The sequence below is a fragment of the Balearica regulorum genome, chromosome 7 (assembly GCF_011004875.1).
Source record: "Balearica regulorum gibbericeps isolate bBalReg1 chromosome 7, bBalReg1.pri, whole genome shotgun sequence".
Taxonomy (NCBI): domain Eukaryota; kingdom Metazoa; phylum Chordata; class Aves; order Gruiformes; family Gruidae; genus Balearica; species Balearica regulorum.
Window position 1 is genome coordinate 16,786,139 of NC_046190.1, and position 21,221 is coordinate 16,807,359.

The 21,221-nt window shown below is 33.9% G+C and overlaps 1 protein-coding gene across 1 annotated transcript in view; it reads left to right on the forward strand.

Annotated features, from left to right (window-relative positions):
* The window catches only part of ADGRA1 (adhesion G protein-coupled receptor A1), a 284,157-nt gene that overhangs the window by 151,180 nt on the left and 111,756 nt on the right, over positions 1-21,221 (forward strand). Inside the window, exons 11-12 of the mRNA XM_075758192.1 lie at positions 2,169-2,330; positions 7,049-7,264. Coding sequence (XP_075614307.1) covers positions 2,169-2,330; positions 7,049-7,264 — 378 coding nt within the window. The remainder of the gene's footprint in view (positions 1-2,168; positions 2,331-7,048; positions 7,265-21,221) is intronic.

Here is a 21,221-nt window from a genome sequence, read left to right on the forward strand (position 1 = left end):
AATTTACCATCCAAAAGAAACAGTGGGATTTACCATAAAGCCTCTTTATTTTTCTAGCAGCTGATGCATTATCCACTAAAACTGAGCACCATCTCTAATCTTTTAATTCATTTCTTCCACGTTTCAAATAGGTTTCAGTTTCTGGCTTTTGGTATCAAAACATCTCCATCTCTACCACTTATCTCTGTATCTCTTACTTTGTAATCCCTTATTGTTTTCATAATTTAGAACATTTCTCCTAATTTGTCACTGTTTGCTTCTTCTCTTTTGAACTTTACACTTTTTCCTCTCAAGTTCACTAAGCAGGTTCCTCATTCATTGAGCTCTTTACTAATAACCATTCTTAGCTCTCAGAAGGTAGAAAAATACATGTGAAGTTAAAGTGTCAGTAGTTTCACATATGAGGCTGCACACATGTAATTATAAATAGGATTGAACTTCACCTAATACAAGGCAACGTATGAACAGTGGTATGTTAGTTTGGAATTAACTAGCAGCTGAAACTACAGTTATATAAAACCATTAGAAATTAATGAAAATACACACACATAGGTTTTCTGTGATTTATCCAAATATTTTTTAAACCATTTTAGCTAAACCAGTACAGCTTCTGTACATCCTCTCTGGGGATTGGTTCTCCCCATCAGCACAGGATTATTCATTTTTATACAAGTTAGTGGTACTTTGTCCCATCTGGTGGTTCACCTTTCAGACAAGAGAGCTTCAACAGCTGCACTGGGGATATTTTTGTAATATATTACAACTTTTGCTAGGAAGATATACACGTATTAGCCCAAATTGTTGTATTTTTTTAATGCCATGCCTTTACTCTTCATTAATGCATTTAATTGTAATATAAATTACTTCCTCTTCTTATTTCTCTCCTTTTGTATATTTATAGACTGTTGTTCTGCCCTCAGTAAGTTACTGCTTAGCTGATTGGTGTATGCTTTAATCGTTTCTCATAAGTCCCTCCAGTCTTTTAATGTGTTTTATTATTTTTCATTGTATCAATAACTCTATCACATTGTCAAAAGCCATCTAGAATTATCTGGTAATTATGTTCTCAAAAATAGATTAAATATTTCAGGAACAGTCACAGAAAATTTCACATATAGTCTCATCATTTATGTGTCCCTTGCAATGCATGTGAAATTTAAGTATTTTTTATTGAAAATGCAGAACTAATTTCATAACCTCAGTCATTCCTTAAACCTTTTTCACCATTCCTGAATTTCTTTTTTTCCTTCCCACTGAATTATCTGTGTATTTGCCTTTTGACTTTTTACCATCTGGAACTTTTGTTTAGCTATATTTCTCTCAGTCATTTTTTTCTCTTCTGTATACCTCTTATTCAAGTTTATTTGTGACAACCTTGTATATATTTGTCATATGTTTGCCTTCAAAAATAATGGTAATGTTAATTTTTAAATCTCATTCAAATTAAGTTTTAGAATTTTAAAAAGTAAATATTTTCATTTCAATTTGAAAGAATCACCAAATATTCAGTGATGTTTATTCTTTCTAAATGTAATATACCAATAAAAAGTTGAAAGCTGTAGTCATACTTACCAAAATTTGCAAAATGTCATTTGGCAAAACATAGATTTATCACTTTGGGTTAGCCACAAGAGTGAATTAAAACATCCAACACTCTACGCCCACACTTTCTGTATAGCCACTGAGGTGATATAGATTTGAGTTCTATCTCAAATTTACTCCACTATGTCTGTAACAAAAACATCTTTCAAATGTATTTTTCCTCTTTTTTTCTTTCTTTTTTTTTTTTCCCCACATAGGTCCTTTGATTAAACATGAAGCAGTTCTTTAGAGGGGCACAGTCAATTTTTATTAGTTTAAGAAAGAGGGTGATAATTCTGGGATTCCATTTATAGCCCAATGAAAGACTCAATTTTTATGGTGTATCTTGAAGATAAGCTTTAAAATTGTGAATGAAAAAGGCTTTTCCTTGAAGTTAGTTGCACTTTTCTTTTCTTGATCTTTATTTTTCAGTCCATTTAATTTTCTTAATAGAATCAAAACTGTCATTGAATGATGGTTACCAAGAAAAATAAGGCGCCTGCTTTCAGTTGTAGTCCTGTGTACTCTTTTCCTATTTTTGTGTGTTTTACAGACAATACCGTTTTTGGGGTTTTTTTGCCTTCCAGATTGGGGATGCTCTTATTGAAATTGCCAGCAATATAATGTTGGTTGATGACCATGTGTTGTGGATGGCTCAAAAGGAAGACAAAGCCTGCACAAGGATTGTACGATGTGTGGAACACATTGCAAGTCAAATACTGACCAGCAATATTCAAGTTATATCAAAGGTATTTCATAAAATTACAAAGCTTTTTGTCAGAATTTATTTTAAAAGTAATTTTTCTTCACAATTTTTACAACCAACTAGTATACAGAGAAGCGAGATTGTGTAAGCCAGATAGATACACAGCATAGCCGATATACGTAGCTATACTTGGATTCTGTGATTTATTTTTTTTTTCTTCTCCTGGATTCTATTTGGAAGACCAAAATATTTTTTGAGTATCACTGATGATATTAAAAAGTGTTTTTTCTTGACTTTGATTTATGGTATTTATTTCTACAATAGACTGTTCACACACTCTTTCTAGTGTTCTTACTATTCACTCAGTTTCTGTTGTTCTTGCCATTATTTTGAAAGGTCCAAGTTGAGTGAGTGGAATTTTTAATAAGATAAAAGACACCGTGCTCCCTTGTTGCTTGAAGTTTTTATCATGCCTTTCAGAGAGGATTCTAGACAATAGTTGCTTAAAGCACTTAGAAAATGATCAGAAAGATGTATCTTGTCATGGAGATTACTAATTTGCAGGTAGTTTTAGTTTTTTAGAAGCAAACTGTAGCAGTATGAAATTGTTCTTATTCCTCGGCCTCCACCTACATGAATTTGTCACTTAGATACTGAGAAGTTGTCATCTGGACACTGAGAAACTGTATTTTTGCTAGTTTCAATAGCAGAAATGCTTCTAAATCAGAAGCTTGAAATGGATCCTTTTAGAATTTCAGATAAATATTTTAAAGCCTTACCGCTCCTTGGGTTGGTTTGCTTGCTTGCTTGATTTTAAACAACCTTTATTATTTTCTCAATTGTACACTGCTTTTACATGAACACACTATTCAAAAGTGAGTTCAGTGTTAGTTTCAATTACAACAAAATGGTATAAAAGTGTTTTTTTTTTTAAAAAGAGGAATCGTAGGCTGAGCTGAATTATAGACTGAGCCAAATAGCATAACAGCCTTAGTTCCTTCACTGAATGTTTTCAGAAAAGCAGTCTTTCAAACAAAGACAAAAATATATTGGACTATTTTCTAAAGGAAGTTTTTTATTTAAGTCCCATTTACATACAATAATAGAATTTGCTACAAATATTTATTTATTTATTTATATTAAATACATGGAGACAATAATGTGCCTTTCAGAAGTATTTAGCAATGTGACTGTAGAGGGGGTCTGTTTATACTTAAATTTCTTTTAAATGTCAAGTGGCAAAGGTAATTTTTTTCTTGTCACTGCTTGAGGAAGCTGTTGACATTACTGTAAACAGTAATTCTGTGTACTCAAATGTAGATCTGTGTCACTAACCTTTTTGCCATGCTTTATCTTTTTGCTTTGTACAGTTTTCTGTAGGAGAATTGGTTTACTGTTCAGTGCAATTTGTAAATAAACAAAGCTGTGGAGTTGTTCTGGTGTCATCTCGTGCAATACCAAACACTTCTGTTCCTTTGGGAGGCCAGCCAGCAAACTGTCTCGCAGAAATTGCATCTGCTTTCTTTATTTTAAACGACAGCAAGTAAAACCCACAAAGCTTAGGTAGCCGCTAGCTTATAATACAATTCCTGAAAAAAAGGAACCTCTACAAACCGTGTCAGTCACATAACGTATGCATGACTGTGTTCCCTTTACATTGAAAAGACACTTGGGAGCCGTGACTGCTACTCTACATCATTTTTGGAAGACAAAAAAGTTTTTCCATTTCCATGAAGTTGTGGAATGACTAATTTCTAGGTCAGAAGAATGCTAGGATAGATACCTTCGTTTAGATCTTAAGTCTCCCTTGCTGTCCAATGGCATACAAAACTCGCTACAAGAAGAACGGCCAGTAGCAACTTTCAAATACTAGATAATTGCATATATAAAAATATAAAATATGGTATGTTTAATGCTTCATTTAATGATCATATAAGAGTAAAACAAAGAAGATGTCATTCTGCTGTATGGTATTTAAAATCTTAGAGAAGTCATATAGACAAAAGGTTCTTGTCAGGATGCCACAAGGGCATGGGCCTCCCCACCCAGGGCCTGTCCCAGTGCCCCAGCCAGGGAGCAGGGCAGGCCGGGGGCAGCCCCAGCCCATGGCCGGGGCCTCAGTGGTGGTGACGAGGCCAGGTGGGGACACGAGACTGCAGGTCAGGGAGAGGGACAGGCTCGGTGATGGTAACCAGACCTAGTCGCAGCCTGGTGGTCACCAGGTCAGGCTATGGTGAGGAGGCCACCCTGTGTCCCTCAGCATCCCCAAATTAATTTTCCTTCAGTATTGTTCTGTGGCGTTTCCTTGCTCCTGCTTTTATTTTATTGCTGTGTATACGTCAGATGCACAGTTTGAAAAGGAAAACTTCCTGCTGATGATAAACATTATCTCAATGGTCCTGTCTCAGGCACGTGCAATAGTTTTCAAACCTACTTCTGAGGAGTTTTCATTTCATTTTCCAGCTGGTGAAACCATCAGAATATTTTAGGCTAATTTCAACGTTGCTTTTTGTTTGTGCTTTCAGTCTTTGCAGCCTTCAGCGCTGCTCTCTGCTTACCCAGGTAACCCTTTGGCCATTCTGCTGAGTGGTGCCTTTAGCTGAGGTTTAGGAAATGGACACCAAACTATCATTTTCTGTATCTGTACTGCTTAGAGACAAGACTAGCTTGCGGCTTTTCATAACACGTACCTGACTGTGGCTTGTTTCCATGGATAATTTTGCTCTGAGTTCATCTGTATCCATTTTGTAGATCATTTTACAATCCTACATAATAAACACTGTTTTACCTTGCTTTTTACCCATGTATCCTGAGAATGGCATGTTCACACTGTTTGAACATTGACAGGCCTTTACAGGTATATTTTGGGAATGGAAAACCCCAAGTGTTTAAAGAATTTAATATTCAAATTTTTAACAATAGGACTCTCTGTTGTGAAATCACTTGAATCCTCATTGCAACATTATCTAGCAAACATCTGATTCACCATCGCCTCACAAATGTGAAATAGAGAACTAGTGTTATGCCCATTCTACAGCAGGAAATGTGAAGTTATGAATAATTAAATGGCTTTTCCCAAGATTAAAGAAAACCTGTTACCACCCAGGAGCTTTAACTGATTCATGTAGCTTAATTCCTGTGATATGGGTAATAGTATTCTGCAAGCAGTAAATTTTTTAACTCCTTGAAAGGCTATCTGCAGATGGTACAAAAAATTATCCAGGTAAATCTAGTTTCAGGTTTTAGTACTTTTCAATAAACAGCCACTGGATTTTTAATACAAAACTTTGGCATCTTTATTCAAGTGTAGAAAAAAAATCACCTTCAGGCAAGGACAGAAGAGGTGGAAATGTAACTTAACAAAGGGATGTTTTAGAAACTTAGAAACAACTGAAAAGAATCTTTAGGCTACTTTTACTTTAAAAGTAATATATGTATATTACTTTTATATTTCTTTTATATATATTACTTCTATATAAAAAGTATAAAAATGTATTGAAAGCTTCTAGGTTTTGTCTAATTTTAACAAAAAGTAAAATAAATTGCTTAATGAAACTTCAGTACTTTCATTTTGAACATATGCAGACTCACCAGTGACTGAAGAAGGTGCATTTGAAAACTTTTTCATAAGTTCAAAAGAGGACCAGCAAGCCATGCACTGTGTCTCATGCTAAGATTTAATTTGTTGTGATACCATGACTTTTACACAGTTAGGCTACCTTCTGTCTTCCCCTTATTTTTTATGCAAAACATTTTCTTTAGATTCATTTATTAGTATGAATTAATGTGATTTTCTTTGGTGAAGTCATTTCTTGTCAGCACAACTCATATGATGCCCCAAATTCTGAAGGATTCACACCAACTGTTACTAGGTGGACTTAAGGTACTTCTGTATTGCTAGCTTGCATAACAGAAGCAAAGTACAGTAATATAAAACTGCCACATTTGTACATTAATCCTGCTGATAAACCTGCTAGTTTGTGGCTTAACTCTGGTATGTTTACACTACAATCAATGTGCAAAATACATACACTCACAGATCCCTAAACAATCTATGCCTCCAAGGGGAAACCATATAGTCCAATCAGTATGGTGCCAGTCTAAGTCAACCTGTGTGTAACGTGAGCTATTTATATCTCATGCAGAGGACTGTGCTGAAATAAATATACTAGTTTAAGGATAGAGATGTGTGTCTCTGCACTGTGCTACAGTCTCCATCTAGACACATCACCTTACTAAAGGATAAGCCAAAGACCCATAACATGGTGTTGCATTAAACCCTATAGTCATGTTCAATATTCTAATGGAACAAGATCTGTAAAAAACCAATCCATCCACCCAATAGTTAAGAAGCTTTCTGTTTCATTTCTGAGGTACAAAGCACATCCTTGTTAGTTTTTTAAATAATTCCTACTACTGCTGTTGCTAATTCACTTCATAACTGTATTGCTTTAAATCCAGATTGATTCCATTGAAGCTGATAATGACACAGTTGCAAAACTGATATAATAATAACTGATATAACTGATATTAACTGATATATCAATTCTAAAGAAGATTCAAGCAAACCCACTGTGGTATTGTAGAATTCTAGATCAGATTTTTAAATAAGTTCCGTTTTCTTTCTTATCCTACAAATATGTATGAAAGTGTGTGCATGCACAATCCTTTATAAAGTACATACAGTAAATACACAATGCACATATAATAATGCAATTATGCTTAATGAGTTAGCAATGTTGCTTCTCAATGTTTTCACAGGTATCTCGTAATATTGCTCTGGAGGCCTTTATGATCAAGCCATCTAGTTTCACAGGAATGACTTGCACTGCCTTCCAGAAAATATCTGCAAATCCTGACAAGTCAGTGGTACGTGATTCGGGGAGCTGGGAAGCAAATCACCATCCTGATCAACACTTGAATTTCAAGTGCAACACTGGCAATCTGAATGGTTCCTTGGTGAATTCTTCTACCAGGGTAAGTAAGTCAGCACAATTGTGAATATAACTTCTCTATTTCATAGAATCATAGAATGGTTTGGGTTGGAAGGGACCTTAAAGATCATCTAGTTCCAACCCTCCTGCTGCGGGCAGGGACACCGTCCACTAGACCAGGTTGCCCACAGCCTCATCGAACCTGGTCTTAAACACTTCCAGGGATGTGTTTCCGTGTGTTTTCAGTAGCACTTTTAGGCAGAATACTGATTTGGAAAATGTATATTTTATGTGTTGTTAGCATTGTAAACTGGTTAATAATTTCAACATGTAAGTGGCCTTGAACTGGTATAGCATATTTTGTTGTGCTAATGGATATTCCATTAATGTAATCTGGCAGAATGCAGGATATGAATAGAAATGAGTAAATGTATGTTCTTTCTGTCTCTGGGTCCAGTTCTGCAAACTTTCCTATGTGTAAGCAATCTCTTTAAAGTAATTTGGAAATATTTGTTTTAGTGAGTAGCTCTCAGAGGATTTTACATTGCAAAAACGTATTTTTTTTTTAAGCTAATTTATTTCCTCTAAATAATATCACTTTCTGTATCTTCTGAACTTTATACAAGAGATAGTGTTATGTTGGAGTGTTTGAGTAGTAGCTGAAGAAAAACAATAGTAAATAAGCTTTTTAATAGAATACACTGTTATTATCAAATAATGAAGTGGAACAATCAAATTTTGATCTAGCAGGAAATGGAATTTTGCATTTGGCTGAGCATGTTATTGAATTTAAGTATTTCAGAGTTGAATTTTTGTTATCCTTCAGCTGAATCTCAGTTTAATAGGCTTATTTCTTGAAATACTTACTATGACAAAATTATACTTTTTTATACAATATTACTAGTTTACTGAACTTTGAAAATATGTTGATTGAGTTTATTTTCCTTTTGGTGCATTTTAATCTTCTGCATGGGCTATGAAGTCAGTGATACGGTAGAATGTGCTTTCAGGATCTTCTGGTAAAAAGGAGTCATCTTAGTTAATGGAAGAATGGGTTAAGTTTGTTTCCTGCAATGGAGTTCATTTCTTCTGTGGACACTGTTAACACATCTATCTATAGGAAAGAGAAAGTTGTCTCTGAAAAGAGAAGAGTTTGACATCCATAAGATGAAAACCAAATGTCAGAGATCTAAAAGATTTCTGCAAGAAGCAACCCTAGAACACTCTGCAATATATGAGATAGTATTGTTGGTATAGAAATATACATGGGATTACATGAATTGGAAAGTTTTATCAGCTCTACCAATATATTTTGCATTCCTTCAGAAACTGAGTACCGATATTTCTAGTAAATACGTCTCTTGAAAGTTTGATGGTCAAGCACTTGGTGTCTTTCCTCTGTTATAAAGATTTCTATCATAAATGCAAATTTCTCATCTCACCTATCAGCATGCATGTGTCAAATATGCAGAGTAAGTTAGAATATTTATTTGAAGCCTCTTTCTAAAATGTTGGCAGAATGTCACAATATAAACATCTCAGTAAAATCTTTCCTGATGTGTTTTGAACCTAGCTGACTTTATACAACATACAGAAGGGAACCTCTACTGCCTACAAAAAGAAAGAAGTCAAGAGAAAGAAAGTAAACCTATTACCATGCAAAGCAGTTTTTGAAGTATGTGATAGATATTCTGACAGAAGTGACTTTATTAGGTGGATCACTAGTTGTCACCTATATGTGAATTTGTAAATATTATGACAGCACAATACAGGAGATTATAGATTCAGCTGTATGTTAGTTTCATGGATTTAGATTTTAACACTAGGATGTACTCAGGTTTTAAATGTAATATATAAATAAACAAACTGAATATATTCCTTTAACTTAATCCTGAAAAGCAAGATGTTTTCATTCATTGTTGTTCTCTGAAACCTTTAGGCTAAGCACTCCTTTAATTCATTCTGAAATGAGTTGCATTTCTCCATTGTTTAATAGAATGATCTGAGGAATTGTAACTAATAACAGAAAATGGGATTCTTTATCATCATCCACTAGCAAAATTATTTCTATATTTGCTCAATGGAGGCAAATAGTAAACCTACTTGATTGTGCTTTGGAAAGTTCAGGAAAATAGAGAATTTATGATGGAGGTGGAAGTTACTTGTTCTAGTTACCAATGTTTAGTCACTATATTTTAAAGTAATACTCATTATTATGTCTGATTCTTTAGGACTTCAGTTTAGATGCTGAGACTATTCTTAGAATCTTCCTGTATTTAGCATAGGATTAATAATAAATAAAAAAAAATCTAATGAAAATCACTAAGTACAAATTTAATTTACTTCTAATAAAAATGTGAAAAGTTGTCCTTTAAAAGCTTATTAAAATAGAATGCTTATATATTTTTGTGCTAAAATGTGTAGCCCTCTTCAAATGTATAATACTATAAATCATCTGCTCACTACGTGTAAACAATTGTTTATGCCATCTGTCTGTTGCTAATCAATTGCACTAATAAATTAAAGAAGTGAATACTCATGAAGCAATTTGTGGGTAGGTGATGAGAGAAGACTGAAATAGATGATCACAAACTATCTTAATAATACAATCAAAGTTTTTGTAGTTTACCCTTAGTGATGTTTCCTGGCAGTGGTAGGAAATTGATACAAATTTAGTCAGTGGTTGTCTGTACATAATTTAACCTGATCTGATTATTATGGGATAGGGAGCCCCCAAAAGGGGAAGAAATCTCAATAAATAAGTTTTTTTAAAAGAGTTAAAAAATAATAAACTTTGAAAATTAAATAATTTAAAAGGCACTGAAAGAGATCCACCATGCAGAGAAGCTCAGGAGATAACTGTTAAAATATACCTGTATCCACTTATGGTTCAAATATGTGGTAGGTATTTTATAGAATAACTTGCAGTGTTTCCAAATACCCTAAAGCAAAATATTATTTTGGTTTGATACACAAATTTTTATCTTTAAATCTAATTCTGACTCTGTAGCCAGTAAACAATCTGAAAGATTGAAAAGAATCATTTATCACTATTGCAGATCAAAAGTTTCTTCTGGTAGGCTTTAGACCCAGATGCCTTCTCTTAGATCACATTTCTGTTGTTAGTAGGGAGCTTTTGCTGCCTGATTGGACTCTACTGGATGAAAAAAATAGCTCAGATGTATCTTCCTAGTTTTTCATACAGTGGCTTGTATTTTGACACAGTGTTTGTTTTCATTTAAGTAAGCTTAAGAACATCTTCCCCGCCTGAGATCCTATCATAGGAATCATCTTCCAGACTGAGATCCTATCACAGGAATGCTCCCGAGGCACAACTCTGTCCCATAACTGGCTGTGGTCTAAGGGTATCCTGATAATGACACACCAGCAAGGCTGCTGTAACATTTGAACTCGGACAATGTGAGAACAGCTTATGAAATTTTAGTGCTATTCAGTATGAATCCAGTGTCTGGTTCCCATTTGATATCAGAGCTGAAGCATACTTTGAACCTAATCTCTGTTCCAGCCTGATCCTGTAAACTATCTCCAGTGTGCAAAGATAATCAGTTATAGAGTAAACCCTTTCTCTGACTCACTAAAATTACTTCAACATAAAATGAATTTTTAAACCCGCTGTACTATCATAATCAAATGTGTAGTTGTAGGGGACTGTAGATTCAGTATTCATGCTTGGACTTTAAGGAAAGTATTTTATTGACATAATTTACAGTTTCAGCTTCATTGAAAACCCTCATCAAGTAAAAAGTCTTTTCCTCTCTTTAATTATTCTTCTGATACATGAGTGAAGTTAGGTTTCAAAATTTCAGTAATCAATGTTTTCACATGTAATCCCTGACTTCCGAAATTTGAATTCCTCATAATATTCTCCAAGTATTCCATTTAGCTTTTCAGTTCTATTTATTTCTTATATGCTCTGAGCCAGACTGACCTTTTGATTTGTCACATTGTATTACAGGTGATGTCTGTGTGATAAAATGTTAAAAGTAAAATAGGTACTATGATTGGTACTAGACATGATAACCACAAAAAATTTCTAAAGTGCTTTGATAAAATCCTATGATTACTTGCTTATACCACTTTGAGACATGATACAATTTTAGAAATATTCTTGTCTCAGATATTTACTGGAAAATATACAATCAGTATGTAAGAAAATATTTTTTCTTGCATAAAATAGATTTTTAATTTCAGACCATACAAATAATGTATAAATAATTGATAAATTCATATGTAAAAGTTAACAGGAGTGCAGAAAAGAACTTAATGAAAGATTTCCAGCAACAAGTTACAAGTCATTTGGGGTAGGATAAAGCACGGAATTAAAAACCCACAGAGGAATTTTGAAGGGGAATGTTTGAAGGTGCAGAAAATAGGTGTTATAATGAAAGTGCCTTTCCTACAATCCACTATATGTGAAATGTTCAGGATCTCTGTAGATAATTAATTATATCCATTTGGAAGCTGCTTAGTAGAGTGTGCAATAACTTTCTCATTAATGTAAAAACTCATTCTTATATAAATAGTAATTACAATTTACACTGGAAGTGTCAAAGCCAGAGTGTAAGATGTGCAGTTACCCACTTATAGGTTCCAAGATGGTTTCCTACAGTACTCCTGCAAAAACAATTAGTTTGGGCTAAGATTTGAGCAATCTCTTTCTGTGAAACAAAAGCAGCAACAGCATTTAAAAACTTCTCTTCTAGATCTTTAGATCATACATTTTCATTAACAGGAACCTTCCTCTTGCAGTGGCAATTTGTAATGATATGTATCTTCTAATCACCTGTGAACCTGATTATGGAATGTATTTTCACTTAAGCATATACTTATTGTTATTAACTTCATTGAGTTATTTATCCATTTAAGATATATTTTTCCATGCTCAGGATGCATGTTTACAGATTTTTTCAAGGCAATAAGATCAGCTAAAGAAATTTAGAATTCAAAATAATATATAGAATTTGTGAACCCAATTAAAATGTAATACAAAATGAAAACACTTCCTGCAACTTGCACAGAAGATGGCTGCTTTTGATTAATTTTTCTGATCCAGTCTATCAGACTCAGTGTCCCACAGTCCAGATCTTCTTTCATTCACTTCTGCATTAAAACATTGCACAAATGTTTGTCAGTCTGCTGTTGAGAAGATTCATATTGAAACGTTCCATAACCACATCTTCCATATTAACAAAATACCAGCCAACATACCCAATAAAATGCTGCAATACTACAGTGTGCCACAGTGTATCATTAGAGTTTGGGTTTTGGTTTTTTTTCTAGAGTGTAATAAGAAGTTGATAGGCACCATAAATGTAGCATGAATTATGTTGGCATCATCATTTCCATCATTATTTCCTCTAATTTCCCAGGGCACTTTGCTTCTTAGAGAGTATTACAGCACCTTCATCATCAAATATGATGAACTTTGAGTACGTCTGTATCATACAGATGAGTACAAGATTATTGTTTTCTTTTTTCTGAATCTGTAGTTTTTACAACTGCAGAAAACATGCAGTAAAGAAAACACTGCCAAGTGAAGCAGGACACCACCAAACAAAAGTTAGGGTTTTAGTTTTCTATGTATAGCATATTACAGTGAGACACTGGGCTCAATGCTAGAATACATAATATCATAGCTTATTTTGGTTTTAAAATATTTTTTCCACCAAGTATTGTAAAATATGTCATGATTAAATATCCAGATCAACACATTTCATGTTACACAGCAAAATTTGCCCTGTTCCTTTTCCTTTGGGAACTGTCTATTTTTGCCCATTTTTCTTTTTGTCCCTATTCTTTATTTTGTGTGTCTTAGCACCCAAAGTATTTTGCTTTTCTTGTATTGGGTATTGACATTAATTTGAGAATTTGCTCTGGGAACTCATGGGAAAGTTTGCTTGGGTATAAATTCTATATATTGATTTTACAGTAAACATTCTAGGTCTGTTTCTGCTTTCTCCATGGGTAGGTTGTTGGTACTGTCAAAAAGGGATGTCTTTATGTGGATTTTAAAGTTTATTCTCTTTTATCTGCTCCATCCCTTTATATGTTTTTTTATCTTTAAAATAAGGTTTTAAATTTTATCCTATAATGGTGTTTATTGTGATTTAGAATCTATCCACACATATAGTATCTATTTATTCAATATTCTGAATAATCACATTCAATATATTTTTTACATTTAAAAAGAATTTTTTTATATTCTTCTTTATTGTTAGACATAATACCTAGGAGGTATAAAAAAGTAGCTGTTGGTATCTCTTATTGCAGCTATTGAGTCCTTGTTTTAAAATAAAATTTAAACTAAGTAAAAGCACTCAGTACTAAGAAAAGATCTGGGAAGAATTTACCCTTATTTTGAATTACAGCAATATGATTTATAAACTAGTATTTTCTGTGCAGGCATTAATTTGCTTGCAGGTGTGTTTAGATTGCAGACTGAGTACTAGCTATGGAAAAAACTGAAATGTCTGTCATTTAGATTAGATGGGTTTAATTTCGAAATCCAAACCAGACAAGACAAACTGCCCTTCTCTATCTTCTTCCAGAGGCTCAAATCACACATTTGTCTATTTATACCTCTTACTACTATTCCTTCTCAAACAATGTCTTTATGTATTTATGCCTACTATGACATCTTCACCATTTGCAGTTTGGTAAGCTATGTTCAATATACCACCTTTTCTCTGCACATGCTTCCGTGGTCTTTTATAATGTGGATGGCTATCCTGCTCTTGCAGATCTTTCTAAACATTGAGAAAATGAAACAGTGCCAAAATACTATTCATGCATGTGTAACAAATGTCAATTTTGTTAGGTATACAGGAGGGCTTCTACAGTTCTTATATTTGTTTAAGATATGTTGTAACATATAAAAATTCATGTTGTTAACAATACTTTTTTTAAAGTAGGAAAAAATTATTGTATCACTGTTTTCTGTGCTCAGAGCAAACTTTAAAATGTGTCATTACAAGCTCATGTCCTTTCTTTTTTTTTTTTTATCATGCCCTTTACCACTTCTCTTTTAGGAGATTAAATGCTTATTCTGCAAATAATATCAGCCACCTGAAAGTGTTTTCTGAATTTCATTGTTTATGGTATTGATGTTTCAGAAACATGTATTATTTTTAAAACTTAATGTTATTTAACTGCTTCTCCTTTAATACTGTGTACAGTTTGGACTTCTACCTTGTATATGAATGAAGAAGTGAAAAGAAATCTGAATAGCTTGAAGAGAATAAATGGAAGGACAAAAGGACTGTGAAAATTACCAACTTGTATTTGATATAAAATTCTGTTATTTCTACTCACATTTGCTTTCTTGTGAAACAAGACATGAATCATATTGATTTTATGTATGCTGTCAATATCTATCTGAGAGATATGCTGTCATTTATCCACAATGGTTGGCTAAAAGACTGTTTTCTTCTGATTTTCAACACCATTGCTCTTGTTACAGAAAAGTTCTCTTTGGGATTTCCCAAAGGGCATTGTAAGATTAGTTGCCTTGTTATAAACTATCAAATTCCTTCATGTGCATTCTACTGTTAAATAATAGTTTGTACACTAATTAAGATAAATCTCATAACAAAACCACATTGACACCGTAACAGTTAATAACACAACACATTAGTTGTTAAAACATATTTTAAGTTACGTTAATGGTACAAAGGTAATAATGAACAAGTAGAATACTGAGTACTAGTGAAATTCCCAGTTCTGCATTGACATTTGAGGAATTATACCCCAACTCTAATTTTGTTGCCATACTAATAATCAACTTTTAAATTTTTTTTAGAACTGTATATAAGTTGAATATTTTCAGCTCCTCTTTTCTAAGTTGTTCTTTCTCATGCCTATTTTATTTTCACTGAGAAAGATTGGTGCCAGCTAACAGAACATACTTCAATATCCAATAAATAATTACATTTTGTTTCTCAAAAACTTTTTCAATACATGTTTGTTTAGGTAATTGATTTTTATCTATTTGTGCTGTTACAGAAGGCATTTCCAATTTCTAAATGGATAATTTTAGTAACTGTAGAAGTGTGTTTAAAATGGTTTGTTTGTTTTGGGTTTTTTTTCTGAGTTGGTTTGATTCCTGTTGGCTTATGTTAGACCACAAATAGTTTGATGATGACAAAGAGCTCACTAAAATAGATTGCTTTGATAATTAGCAGGTGATATGGCTGGATTTTTTTTTCCTGATTGTGGGAACTCCTAGAAACTCTAATTGTCTCCTGACTTTCCAGTCTCCAGCTGTATATGATAATCAGGGGGAAATGGCCAATGGCACAGAGGTGAGGAGGTTCCTTTTGGAGAACTCAGTCCCTGCATATGGCATAAAGGTGCTCACTGACAGGTACAGTCTTTTTCCTTAAAAAGTGACAGTGTTGGCTGGAGCTCCTCTCAAGGATCTGGTCTGCTCAGGGAAAATACAGCAGTATATGAGGTCATGTATCAATGATTTTTGGAGTGGTTTTTAGTTTTCTGGATGTAGAGGAATTAATCTATGTGATTTTCTATGTGGTAGTTAGGAAACTATAATTTTTATGTTGTGGGAGTTTTCCAGAGAGTGTGTGTGTATATATATGTATACACACATATCTCCAGATAGACAGCAATTACTGAATATGTAGTGGAATTCAGCAATGGAATGCAAATTTTCAGTCCAGGAAGTGGGTATGTTACCTCTCTATTTTAAACACAGTGTAGACCTAGGGGTGCAATTGTGTAGAATACTTCTTTTTAAAGTGACTTATGAAGAAACTACCATACCAATGAGTTGATGCATGAAAAGACTAGTATACTTCAGAACTGTCTCCATGACACAGGAAGTGAATTTGAGTTAAAATACTACTGCCAATATTGCCTTGCTGTTTATGAGGAAATTATTTAATTGGGCAGAGTGCTGTTTCTGTGTTTTTGCTGAGCTTAGATGGGAGAAGGAATTCACCCCTGATTTTTTTTTGTTATTTCCAAAAAAAGCATGAAGATACTAGTAGAAATCTGTGAAGTTTCTTTTTTTGGTTAAAGGATTCAATATTTCCTTATTTCATTGACTGTTATCACTTTGTGGAACTTGAGAGATGTTCTGTATCGTGATGAATCCAGAAGCACTTAGCATATTCTGATTTGTCAATCTAAAAATATATATAAATATAAAAATTTTCTTGCGGTAGTTGTTGATGTAGTACAGTGATATTCACTAAAAAGGTATAGATGAAATAATGATGTGAGAATTTTTTTATTGTTTTAAAAATCCAGGTAAAGTTCTGGTATTCCCTGCCGTATGAAAAAAACGGTAAACTTGTGCACATCTATGAGCACACATGCACATATGCCTGTGTGTATATGAATAACTTTACTACAGAATTTTTAAGCAAGCTTCATGATTTTGGGGACTGGAGTCCTGGTTTATATGTGTATGGGATTAGCAACAGTTATTCTAGAAGGAATAGTGCACACATGCACAAGTAATATTACGTGTTTATGGTGCATATAAACTTACTTGAGTTTGATCTGTTTTCTAAACTTTGAGAATGTCTCCTAAAAAAATACAAATGGAAAATGAAGTAGAAAACAGTGAGGAAAGGAGAGGGGGGAAAATAGTTAACTTAGTAGAATCAGTTTGCTGCCTTCACCTTCCTCATGAGATAATTCTCTGCTCTGTTAAAATGTATATTGTTGAGGGTGTGGGAACAGGGAGAGATTTGTTGATGGGGAGAAGGAGTGTTGTTTCTTTCTTTAAAAAAAAAAAAAAACACAAAACTTTATGACAAGAATTGCGTTATGAGACTTGACTGAGACTGTAATTCATTCTTTTGTGCCATTTTAGACTGAATGCCGTGTGTTACACTTGTAAAATAGGATGTAAGAGTGCCTGACTACTGTCCCAGAGAGCATCTCACAAAGATGTGCATAGTATTTCTTGAGCCCATCTCAATCAGAAATTGATTTTTAACTAAACTAATGTTGATATGCTGATTCATGTTCATACTGGGAACTCTTCCTGCATTGATTTATGTATGGTTGGCATAATATATATTAAATATATAAAGGAAAGGTTGTAAATTAGTTCAACTGTTATTTAACATAGTACATACAGACCTGAAAAGTACAGATGTGATCATAGCATAACTTCCTGACTATGAGTTAGAAAAATCACACCTTCAAAATTTCATAGTTCTACGTAAGAATGAATTCATTATTATAAATTATTTTTGTTATTATTGTACTCCCAAATTGTCAATGAAGGAACTTACAGGGGTTAATTGAGTTTCCAAATCATCAGTGAAGGAACTTACTGGTTTCAATGCCAGATTAGTTTTTAATGAAGCACTTATGCTCTGTTTTACAGAGAAAGGAATTCTAAATAGGTATTCATTGTATGACTTGACATGCAGGCAGTCATTCTAAGTGAAGTTAATTTGCTTCACTATCTTTTTTTTAGGGAATGAAACTCATATGTAGCTTTGCTTTGTTTCTGAGAGAACTTCATGATGAAATACAATTAGATTTCCTTAATGAACTTGAGAAAAAAAATGTTTTTGAATGACTCCTCATCTAGGCCTTGTACCCCTTTCTTCTATTGGTATCAATGAGTTACTAAACAGTAATTTAAAAAACACTAATCAGAAGTTACAATTGTACTTACGATAGCTAGAAATATTCAGTACTTCAGTAAGAAACTTGAGTCTAATGTTTTTTTTCAAATGTTAGTGATAAGTCTTGAATTTAGGGATATAAGCAGAGCCATGAAGGGTCAGTCCAAAGCTCAATTCAGCCTTGTTTCCTGCCTCCAGGAGTCTAATAGGCTGGATGCTTTGGGAGAAAAATATACAGAGAAAAGGAAATGCAGTGGTAATTCTCTTTTATATCCACCTTTGTATGCCTTATGGATTTCCTCAACAACAGACTGCATCCAGAAGATTGTCAATACAGGAAATTGGTTCCTTCTTTGGAAAAACAATGTCCTGAAGTTTTGAGACATCTTAATGGATTAGGTCTTACAGTACCACATTTGTTTTTATTTATTCACTAAATTGTTGTATATGTTCTTAGATGTAGAAATAGTTCTCTTTCTTAATGTACCATGAATGCAAACGTAAAAACCTGAGAACAGGAGTGATGGTTGTTAAAAATCCCACATCTGTTAACATGTTCTCTGTCTGCACGCAAATGTATATTCATACACTATCAAATGGCAGTTTGGGAGGTTTTCTGCCATTAATCCTTGTACCGATTTTTTTTTTTCATACATCCTATGTTACTGTTTAAAAGAAAAAAAAAAATTTGGCCAATTGTTTTAGATCAAAACAGACTGGAGGCTATGAATTATGGATAGACAAGATAATACTGAATTGTATTCTTTTGCTAAATTTAGATTAAAGTCCCTCAGACCAAAAGTCTGATGAACCAGAATTGAAAAACACAATGGCTAATTCAATATGTACAGCTCATACAGTAGATGTAACAGCTGTGTGGTGTACGCTTCACTGACCAGCATATGCTGCTACTCTGAAAGAAAAAGAGTAAGCTTAGTACTTGACACTTTAAAAAAAAAAAAAAAAAAAAAAATTTTACATTTCTGTGATGTTGTATTACAGAAAGCCTCCTGTAGTTCATAAGCTCACTTTGATCAGTACTGTGTAAAGTGTCAAACAGATTTGAAACTCTTACTAAATATAGTCTATCAAAGTTGCATATAATTATCAGACTCATTGAACTGAAGAGTTATTTACAGCTATGTTGTGTTTCTTCAGACTTTATCGCTGCTCTTCTGATGATAGCAGTCATCTACAGAAATGCCACAGAACATCAAAAATACAGTTTAAGTGGTACTGATCATTTAAATGTGTACTTTCTTAATTTCCATGTAAAATAGAATTACATATGCATTCCAAACTATTTTATTAACAGCTCCTGTTCACCAGAACAATGCTTTTCAGTCTCTGTGGGCTTTCAGTGTACTTGATTGATATAGCATCTATATTTTAATCCTTACTTTTCAGAAAATTCATGTCTGATTTAAGTGAAGTCTGTAGTAAGTAAATGTCTAATGGGAGTATATGTCAGAATGTATGTAGTGTATTTGAAATAAAGTGCGTCTTACCCTTAGAGTTTATCTTAATTTTGTGAAATAACAAATCAAATCAAATGGCAGAATCAAGCTTCAGCATTACATTTTCCTCTACAGTGCAACTGCTAGAGTTTCTTTAAGGAAGGAACTTTCAAAGAAGATTAGACTCACTGGGTACCTTTTGCTACAGTGGTTCTGTTTTCTTTCTTGAGGATTCATTTAAGTTTGGAACATCACTCTAGACATAATTGAAAACTAGCAGTCAATCTTCAAATCTATTGATAGCTGACGATCTGCAACAAATACTCAGAAAACCTACTGCTCTACTATTTGGGCCTGATTTCCCATTGTATAACCCCAATGGAATCACTGCACTGAAAAAGGAGTCTGTATTTAGTTTGGCTAATGATCTGTGAATTCCTGGGAAGATCTTACTCGGTTTGTTATCACGTTAAAAAAAAAAGAAGCAAACATAAAGTGACTAGGACACTATTTTATATCTTCATTTTAAAAATTCTAAAAGGTTATCTTTTTCTCTTAGATTAAGCTCAGGGATGCTTTAATATATGTCAAACTTAAATCATCAAAGTAAGATAATTCAGTATTTGTCCTGGTTTTGGCTGGGATAGGGTAACATTTTCTTCCTAGCAGCTGGTATAGTGCTGTGTTTCAGATTTAGGATGAGAATAATGTTGATAACACACTAATATTTTAGTTGTTGCCAAGCAGGCAAGGACTTTTCAGCTTCTCATCCTGGCCTGCCAACAAGAAGGCGGGGGGTGCCCAAGAAGCTGGGAGGGGACACAGCCAGGACAGCTGACCCAAACTGGACAAAATGATATTCCGTACCATATGACATCATGCTCAGTATATAACTGGGGGGGGTGGGCTAGGAGGCGCATGGCTCAGGAACTAGCTGAGTGTTGGTTCTGGGTGGTGAGCAATTGTGCTGTGCATCACTTGTTTTGTATATTCTTTTTTATTTTTTTTTCCTTTTCTGCCCTATTAAACTGTCTTTATCTCAACCCACAAGTTTTACCTTTTTTCTTGATGATTGTCTCCCCCATCCCACTGCGGTGGACAGGGAGTGAACGAACAGCTTATGGTTGTTTTAGCTGCCTGACCCAACAATCCTTTTTGATGCCCAGTGTGGGGCACGAAGGGTTAAGATAATGACAGGTCTGACCAGAGCATGTTAAAACAAATTGGTTGTGAGCATTCATTATATTAGTTTAATAGTTGCTGGTCACAGTGTTCTATTATTTGTTTGCATGGTTGTGTCATGTAAATCCTTACTTGCATTATGTATTTCCTATGGTCCTGTTTATCATCACTGGGAGCTGGATGAGGATTTTCCTTGAGAAATGAGACACTATAAGCATGAGCTGGTAATCAGTTGCTTCTCCTAATTATCTGCTCATCCTTGATAGATGGTAATGTATTTGTTCAGGCTTATGCTAGTAGTAGTTGCTTATGTAGGAGACATGCCCTGGCAATCCTTCTAAAACACTGTTACCACTAGGAAGAGTAAGGTATCTAGATCATGATTTTCTTTCCAATATGCCCTCCATTTTCAGGAACATGTATACAGTTGATATGAGCTACCATGTATTTGCTGATTTTGCAGTATCCTTGAAAGTGGTACAATAGTAAAATAGGTTGGCCTTATATTTCAGTCCAAATAATGATGTTTTTAATAATTATTAGGATCTGAGAATAAACTTCCATTAAAATGAAATGGGTCTTCTGCAACTGGGCTATGGATAAGAGAATCAAAAAAATGAAATATACCTTCTGTAGGCAAATGTGCAGATGTGTCATGTGACATTGTTATATAACCTGAAGGGTCAGGGAGGAGACGTTTATTCAGCTCAATGAACAAGTGACTGGAGTGAGG